This window comes from Ammodytes marinus, assembly GCF_949987685.1.
Source record: "Ammodytes marinus genome assembly, chromosome: 16".
NCBI lineage: Eukaryota > Metazoa > Chordata > Actinopteri > Uranoscopiformes > Ammodytidae > Ammodytes > Ammodytes marinus.
In genome coordinates, this window is record NC_137220.1 from 17,923,186 (window position 1) to 17,932,316 (window position 9,131).

A 9,131-nucleotide genomic window follows, 5' to 3' on the forward strand; every position below is an offset into this window, starting at 1 on the left:
TTATTTATGTTAATATATGTGTTAAACAGCTCTCTATTCATACAGCGATCACTTACATAATGTGCGCAAATCATACAGCCGATTTCTTAGTCAGCTACTTTGTACATTTAGTGGCTTAAGATATGAGTTCAATGTACATTATATTATAAAATATACTACTACTAGGGTAGCCTACCTACCACCTCTATCATGGTGCACTGTCTCCCATTTATTTCAAGTGTTGTTTGCACATGTTGACGATAGAGGGCGCTGTTGGTCATGAATATGTTTATAGTTTCCCTACAAGTGCTCCAGCTCCAGGGTGCTTCCAGGATAGTTTGCTACTGCTGTCTGTCTCTCGTAGAGCCGAGATATGAGACTCATAAAAATATTTATCGTTCATAATAATTTCGCATGGGATTAAATGATCATCATCTTGATCTGCAAGACTGTCCTGGCTCTTTAAACGCACCGCACGCTGCGTCCTCGGAGCATGCGCAGTAAGGGGCAGCAACAGCCCCTGTGAAAAACAACAACAATCACTACAGCAGGGCTAGGAAAAAGAGATGGCTCTGTGAAGCAGCTCAACACTTCTGGCCCTTACGACAGCAGTAATCCCATTCCGACTGCTGCTATTTCTCCCGGATAACTACTTGTCGATGGTGCCGAGCCGATGAACTTGGCCAGTCAAAGCGGGGATGCTGGCGGAAGCCAGCTCCTCTTCGCCAACTTTAACCAGGACAACACGTAAGGCAGGGCCTGGGAGAGGGTCCGGGGAACCAACCGATGGCCTGTGCTGTCAAGCTAGCTGAGCTAACGGTGGAGCAGTGTGGGCGCCTCGCGGGATCACGGGTCTCGGTGTGAAATAGCCTGGAGGTGGTTTATCACGTTAGAAATGGCCACCAATACACAATGGCTGTGGTTGAATTGCCCAGTTAACGCTGTCTTCCGTGTTACTTCACCCGTTAGTAGCATAGCGTTTCAGCTAATATGATGCTATATGGTCCGGGGCTAACTTTAGCCACAACACACTTGCAAGCTAGGTCTCATATAACTTATTGGGAGGTTGGGGTAACGAATTTTGTGGTAAAGAAACTGACTGTACATATACATACCTTCACGTGATTTTGCCAGTCTTGTTGACTAGCTGATATTTTTAAGGATTGGTTGATAATGATATTACAGTCATAAAACGGTTCGCTGTATTGTTGTTGACATAAGACATGAACCGTTAACTGGATGGGCCGTTGTGTGCACGGTGGGGCAGTCCGTTAAATTTACTGGCTCCAAACCACAGAGGCCTGGTATTATTGCAAAACAGCTAAAGTCGTGTGACTGCTGCTGTCGCAGTCTGACCAATTCACCCACTGGCAGACCTCTGTCACAACCACAGTCTGTTAACATTCAGTGTCTGTATGATCCATGTAATACCTTGCCGTTGTGTCTGTTGCTGTCATGTACACAGGTCCTTAGCTGTTGGCACCAAATCAGGATACAAGTTTTTCTCCCTGTCCTCTGTGGACAAACTGGAGCAGATATATGAATGTAGTAAGTATTGTCCAATCTCTGTTCTGCCCCATAATAAAATATTTGTATTTAAAAGAAGATTTTGACGCTTCTTGTTCTCTAATAAATGCGTAGCAGTTGTAACAGTTAAACTATATTTCAACATTAGATTGTTGCTGTCACTCTTAATATTGAGTTGGAAACACTTTACCCACACACACCAATTAACTTAAACATTAAGCTTCTCCATCAATATGGGATCCAAATAGCATTTAGTATGATCTCTTCAAATGCCGACATATGGAGAGCTAGCATGTTTGATATTCTGGTTAATTTGAATAGGCAGCAGAGACTCAATTTGTATGAGTCAGAGGGAGACAATGACTGCAAAGAGCTATTATCTATATTTCACCACCCAGCTTTGTGTGAAACTGGCCCACAGATTAAAGTGGCACCACTCTTGGCATCCACAAGCAAGTAAAAAAAAAACAGTTATTGTTTGTATCCCTCTGTGAATCAGCTAACTTGTACGATGCTTTAATTTTCTCAATTTATACTCCTTTTCACTGTTCAAAAGTGTTACAGGAAGTTAGCTAATAAAAGATGAAAGGATACCTCTGTGGAATCATTGTAAAGTGATGTATTTTGTCTGTGTGTGTGTGTGTGTCTGCAGCGGACACAGAGGATGTGTGTATCGTGGAGCGTCTGTTCTCCAGCAGCCTGGTGGCCATCGTCAGCCTGAAGGCCCCCAGGAAGCTCAAAGTCTGCCATTTCAAGAAGGGAACAGAGATCTGCAACTACTCCTATTCCAACACCATACTGGCTGTCAAACTCAACAGACAGGTGAGGAAGTTATAAATACCTGTCAGCTAGTCGATTTCTCTTGAATTACAGCAAAAGTATTTATTTTGTGCAAATTTGTAGTAGTTGAATGATGAATGCTTAGCGCAAAATGTCTAATCATAGTTTACCTTCGACTGGGATGTTGTTGATATTTTTGTGGTGCCTCTGCAGAGGCTGATCGTTTGTCTGGAAGAGTCACTTTACATTCACAACATCCGGGACATGAAAGTGCTGCACACTATCAGAGAAACTCCACCCAACCCTTCAGGTGAGTCTGAAGAATGACGTAAAGAATTTATATGCGTGTAGCATGAATAGTCAAATGTGCATAAGGTGGAAAAACTTTTATGACGCAGACAATAAAGTTCCCTATGTGCTCATACTGAAACCAGGGATGGGAGTTTCCCATGTGTTTTCTGGGGGGAATTTGGTTTCTCTTTCATTTTTATTTTGAGTTTGCAATCATCTCCATTTTGTTTATCTTTTGCCTTAAAAGCCTAAAACTCTCACTGTGATCTGATCTGAGTAACGCCTGAAAGATTTGTATTCAAACCATAACCCACTCACCATGCATGCTGTCAATGCTGAACAATGACCAACATTTAGATTACTGTTGTCTCAGTTTGCACTGAAATTGCTCTTTCACTTTGTTTCACTTTCACAAGTTCAGATAAATGTGATTCTGTTAGAGTTCTTATCCTTCTCTCTTTGGCGTCCTTTGTTATTCACTCTGCAGGATTGTGCGCCCTGTCCATCAGCAATGACAACTGTTATCTGGCCTACCCAGGCAGTGCTACGATAGGGGAGGTTCAAGTGTTTGACACAGTCAACTTGGTAAGTGAACACCAACACAGCAAAGTCCCACACTGTCCCTCTTAAACCCATTAAAACCTAGGTCCTAAAATTGTTTCAAAACAACTTCCCAAAACCTGAGGGTTTTCTGAAAAAAAACTACACAGAATATCAGCTTTTGCTCAATTTCTCAGCCTCTAGCAGATGGAGACATGATAAACATTTTTTAAAAGCCTATACCCTTGGCTTTTACTGTAAAGCACTGTATTTCCCCAAAAAATTATTATAATAGGTCCATGGCACACAAGCACACACACACACACACACACACACAAGTTCGCCTGTCATGTGCGCCGTCATTATCGCCCTTCATTAATTTCCTGATTAATATAGCCTCTCGCACAAATTTCTACATGTCCACGTTTATGCAGGTTGAACAGGTGTTATAAAGTTCGGGCTACTTACAAGCGTAGTTCACGACAACCGAGTAACTTTAATATTTAGGTTATCTTTCATCACTCGTTCGTGGCTGTGAGTCGAGACCCAGCACGGCGACTCCCCACGTGTGTGTGCGCCGATACACACACTCACACAGACACACACTCGCCGAGGGACAGACCGATTAGGCAGACTAGCTTTTATCATCCCCAATTAGTTTATTAGTGATGTAAAATCAATATATGCGTGTCTCCAGAACATTTTTAAAAACTTTGAAAAAGGGAAAATTGAAAATTTGAAAAAAAAAAAATTTAAAACGGTTTTCGTTTATTGATTTTTCCTAAACGGTTATGATTTACTAAACGGTTACACGTGTACACGTGCACTCCCCTAATGTGTATTGTACAGAGCTAATGTCAAGTAAAACTTGTTCTGTAAGGCTCTGAATATTCTGACAGCCTGTTCTTCCTTTCTACAGTTTGCTATTTTTGTTTCTTTCTGAAATAGTGCGTCTCTTACTAGTCTCTGTATTTCTTTCCCAGCGAGCGGCTAATATGATCCCAGCCCACGACAGCCCATTAGCGGCTCTGGCTTTTGATGCCAGTGGAACCAAACTGGCCACAGCCTCAGAGAAAGTAAGGCTGTTACTGTGACTTTTTTTTACCAGTTTCAGCTCGAGCAAGTGTTGTCATCCTTTTGTATGTCTTTCCACTTCCTTCCAGGGCACAGTCATTCGTGTCTTCTCAATCCCAGAGGGACAGAAGCTCTTTGAGTTTCGAAGAGGAGTAAAAAGGTACATTATTAAATGTTCTAAAGTGTCTTACCAATATTAAATATGTTTTTCTGCGATCTACCAGGGTGATTCTCTTTGTTTGTTTGTATGTATGTATATATTTGCATTCACCATCATCCCATGTTCGTTTCCCCTCTTAGGTGTGTGAGCATCTGCTCATTGGCGTTCAGTATGGAAGGCCTGTACCTGTCGGCCTCCAGCAACACAGAGACGGTCCATATCTTCAAATTAGAAACGCAAAAGGAGAAGTATGTGTACGTAAACCTTTCTGTCTACGTCAACTTGTTAAGAAGCTGGGATTCCCTTCCCATCTATCTGTGTTCCTCAGAGAACTGCTGGTTTCTCACTGTGTGTGTGTGTGTGTTCAGGCCAGCGGAGGAGCCCACCACATGGGGAGGGTACCTGGGCAAGGTCCTGATGGCGTCCACCACCTACCTGCCTTCCCAGGTGACAGAAATGTTCACCCAGGGACGAGCCTTTGCCACCGTACGCCTGCCCTTCTGCGGACATAAGAACATCTGCGCCTTAGCTGTGTGAGTATACACACACACACACACAGACACACACACACACACACACACACACACACACACACACACACACACACACACACACACACACACACACACTAATAGAGCCCTTTGGTGTCAAAGTGCTGCATACAAGCCATGGCAGCTGAAAGTATTGTTCAGAGGCTGTTCATTGTTAAATAGGCTAGGTTTCTGAACATTTCTTTTCATTGTTTGGATTCAGGATTCAGAAGATCCCCAGGTTGTTGGTGGCAGCGGCTGATGGTTACCTGTATCTGTACAACCTCGATCCACAAGAGGGAGGAGAATGCACACTTATGAAGCAGCACAGGTAACTTGCTGGTTTTCAGGAAGAATTAGAGATGCTTGATAGTTTTGAAACACAGCTTTTGTGGGCCTTCACTCTCATGCATTCATCTGATTTTTCCGTGTGCTGTCTGATATGTTGATAGACTGGGCATGTTGCCACCGGTCACAACGTAGCAACTTTAACTTTCCGGGTTATGCACAGCACTTCTATCTGTCCAATGTACCCGTACGTACCTGAATCCTAAATATCTCCATGGAGCAGACGGTGGGTTTGTTTTCGGCCACAGTTCAGCATCGACTTGGCCATAATGCTGCTACGCGTCGGCGTCCATGTTTCAGGGCTTGACATTAACGGTTGCCCACTTGCCCGGCGCAGCTGAACTCTGTGTTCGGGCAAGTAAAATGTGACATGTAGTTGCCTGTTTGGGCAAATGAAAATCAAATTTGAAAATGCACATGATTATTGTATGCTTAATATCAAGGCCTGTTGTTTGTTTAATTGTTTACACTGCTGTCTGCACCATGACCTATTAGAAAATAGATGTGCATGCAGATACACATACACCGACATACACATACAGTCAGAGCTTAGTGGCACTACGAAAAAGACTAGATGTTGGAGTGTTTACAGACACGCACGCACATTTATTTACATTAAATCGCATTCACCCTTTGTGCGGTTATGTAATTGCACAAGCTCCCATTGCGATTAGATTAATCATGCAGCACTAGCACACGCACTCTCTCACACACACACACACACACACACGCGCGCACGCACGCTCGCTCGCTCACCCACACACCCACACACAATACAGATGTAGAGTGAAGCAGAACAGGTCACTGAACACAAATAATGTGACGTTCAACACTGAACTAGCAACCCTGAATATGAGATTCTCCGTTCCATGGACTGAATCTCTGCTGTCTTTGACCTCAGGTTAGACGGCAGTGCCGAGCCATCCAACGAGATCCTTGAGCAGGGGTCACATGACCGTCCACTTGTGGCCCAAACCTACAGTGCTGCTGTCACTAAAGGTTTGTCACACATGCGTTACTCCTTATTTAACAGGTCTGTATTTAGCTAGTTTTCCTGTAACTTTCCAGATAGTATGGTGGAAAAAATGTGATGTTAGTTGTAGGGAATGAGTTGAATTAGTTCTGTTGGGTTCATGAACGGTTGAACATTTCCAGAAGAATTTCCTTTGAAAGAACATCTCCATTCAAACCCAAAAATATTTTTCAATCATTATTCTTTTTTTTATTGGAAACTTTATTATTATCGTCTTTTCTACTGGGGGAAAAAAGGTATGGCAAGGAAAGAGGCTCAATTTTCAGATGACATTTGACATTTTACTTTGTCACTGAATGTAAGTCACGTAAGAACTGTGGTTTTAATGTGTTAACTTTGACCTATTGTCCCCTAGGTTACTGCGAAGAGCAGGGCGCCGTGGGAGGGGCGGGGCTAGAAGATGAGCTCAGCGACTTGCGCTTAGAGGAAGAGAACGAGCAACCGCCACTCATCCTTGAAACTGACTGACTTAACGGACGGCGGTACCCACCAATCAGAGGGCTCCTCTGGTGCTGCTATGAACATGTGACACGAGGGGGGCAAGGGCAGGGTCTAAGACTGGAGGGGGGGTTGTTTTTAAAACGCTCAAAGCATTCTGGAGCCTGTCTGTAAGTCTATGTGCATTTGTCCGGTCACATTCATGTCTTTTTCTTTCTCCCACCCTCCCTCGTTCCTCCGCTCCTTTCTCCCTCAGTTTGGCCTGCGCAGGCCGAACTGATGCTTTGCATGTACATGTGCCAACCGCTAAAAACATGCTCCAATGTGAAAGAGAGTATCTGAGAGAGTGTGTGTGTTGGACGTTTTGATCCAAAAAAAAAAAAAAAGTAGCTGTGTCTTCACTTAAGACACAAACACAAAGACGCAAGCACTGTGTAAAATGAAAGTGATTGTGTAAGTGCCTCGCTGCCCCAGTGTCATGATTTCTTCTGTTCGAGAGGGTGGATCTCTTTGCATTGGCTCAATAAAATCTATTTTCAGTTGTCGGATCTTAATCCAGGGAGTGTGCTATCTTTTCTGAAGCTTTTTTTTCTGTCTCACACACAGTCACACCCCGCGCTGCGAGGACTGTGGCTTAGGTCATATGGCTCAATTTTTACCCTCCACAGAATGATGTAGATGCGTTTGGGCATGAGGCAGAGGTGATTGCGAATAAGATTGTGTGCTGGTTGTGCGCTTCAGTCTAGGCCTCATTCGTGCATATGTGTGTGTGTGTGTGCGCTGGGCATGTACATGAGCAAAACACTTGAGTTATTAGCCTCCGCTTGCCCCCTTGCCATCATCTTTACCTCACCCAAAACAGAGGCTCATTGGACCCCACCCCCTTCCCTCGCCAGGCCTTCAGTCGTTGGTTGATTTTCAAATATTTTCTTTTTTTAAATCCACATAACCAATCATAACCAATGATGTGTCATGCGTAAGAAAACAAACATGCATGGTGTTGTTGACTTGGTACTCTATCCATACATCGAAGAGACATTTGGTTGGTGACTGACTATTAGTTAAAGGCAGGTCAGTTGAGACGGGAAGCTGTCAGTGACGGTCTCCTACTCATCTTAGCATATCTCTACTCTGTATATTTACTAGATGTGGAAAGATATCACTACCATATATGTGAGGTAATGACTGTCTTCAACACTTAACACTCTGGGATTGTGTGTGTGTTTTGGCCAAGCAAGTTAACTGGATTGATCATTTGATTGATCTGACGCTCGGGCTGAGCCTCATCTACTGGTCCAGGATGCTGCACGACTCCCCAATTAATCCTCTGAAGCTGCTGAACAAGGATCGGCCTTGGGATTTTGGAGTGTTGCGCATTTTCTAATGATTTTGTACAAAATGTGAAGCGTTCATCTGAAACTAAAATGAAAATAAATTCCATGTTGATGTTTGAGATAGAAGCCTCTTGTTTTGTACTATTGCTAGAGAATATTATTATTTTTCGTCCATGATTTAATTTTATAATAATCTCTTGGAATAGTAAGAGATCTATTGTCTGACACTACCATGAGCAATACAAAAGAAAAAAAATTGATAGGTTTTATTTAGCACTTTTTTGGAGGTCACTCAAAGACGCTTAAAACTTTATTTCAGCTTTGTAATGTTTGTGGCATTCAACCTAGACTGAAGAAAGCAAACGTCCCACTTTCAGCATTATAGTCCAGTAACTTTGTGGCTGAATGTCTCACTCTTCAGTTAGATAGGAACATTGACTGGCAGAGCAGAACACATAGCTACAGCCAGGGAGACTTTGTGTAATCAACACACAGTGTCATCATCCTCCATAATCACAGCTGAATCACTGTCCAAGGAGCTGCCTCAAGGGATCCGGGTTCACTGTGTGCCACTTCACGGTAATTTGATCACATGATCCTTGATTTATAGTTATTTTTTTCTGCCACATGAGGGCAGCAGCTTTTTAAGTTGATATTGTTACCTACAGTTACTTTTTTCTTTTTTTACATATTCAGCTGACAGAGACAGTAGCCTTCATTTTGAGTTGTGTTTCCGGCCACCTGATGACTGGTGTTTTCATATAGTTCTCTTTAAAAAGAACCAAACTGTCATCCAAGTGGACTGAAAAGAGGACCTAAAGAAAAGGACTCCGTTTGTTTTAACCCCTGCTACTTATCCAGAGCTACTGCAGTTGCATTGGACTAAGGTTGCACAAACAGACAGAAAGCAAAAATACCAAATAATCTTTTCTGATTGGTACTTTTTATGTGTCATTCTTACAACTCAGTAAGCATGTTTTTTTATTAGCCTACTATAGAATTTGTGTGTAAATGGCCGGGGGGCTTGAAAAAATCCTCATCCCTCTGATTAACAGGTAGTGGATCTTTTTTATTTTTTTTCCATTTAATACATGAGT

At 42.8% G+C, this 9,131-nt stretch overlaps 1 protein-coding gene across 2 annotated transcripts; it reads left to right on the forward strand.

The window, feature by feature from the left end:
• The first annotated feature begins 518 nt into the window (after positions 1-518).
• wipi2 (WD repeat domain, phosphoinositide interacting 2) lies at positions 519-8,108 on the forward strand. 2 transcript variants are annotated; one of them, XM_080044493.1, is made up of 12 exons: positions 519-726; positions 1,445-1,527; positions 2,159-2,328; positions 2,500-2,596; positions 3,065-3,162; positions 4,101-4,193; positions 4,281-4,351; positions 4,492-4,605; positions 4,720-4,884; positions 5,105-5,212; positions 6,131-6,228; positions 6,618-8,108. In XM_080044493.1, the coding sequence occupies exons 1-12, from the start codon at positions 653-655 to the stop codon at positions 6,728-6,730; spliced, it is 1,284 nt and encodes a 427-aa protein (XP_079900619.1). In that variant the 5' UTR covers positions 519-652; the 3' UTR covers positions 6,731-8,108. The 2 variants fall into 2 exon arrangements, with proteins under 2 accessions (XP_079900619.1, XP_079900620.1); XM_080044494.1 differs by having other exon boundaries at positions 4,492-4,599.
• The last annotated feature ends 1,023 nt before the right edge of the window (positions 8,109-9,131 follow it).

Bases quoted from the DNA above. Each gene is read 5' to 3' on its own strand.
- wipi2 (XM_080044493.1), top strand. From the start codon at position 653: ATGAACTTGGCCAGTCAAAGCGGGGATGCTGGCGGAAGCCAGCTCCTC. The intron at 727-1,444 runs GTAAGGCAGGGC...TCATGTACACAG, and splicing joins AACTTTAACCAGGACAACAC to GTCCTTAGCTGTTGGCACCA. The intron at 4,352-4,491 runs GTACATTATTAA...TTCCCCTCTTAG, and splicing joins TTTCGAAGAGGAGTAAAAAG to GTGTGTGAGCATCTGCTCAT.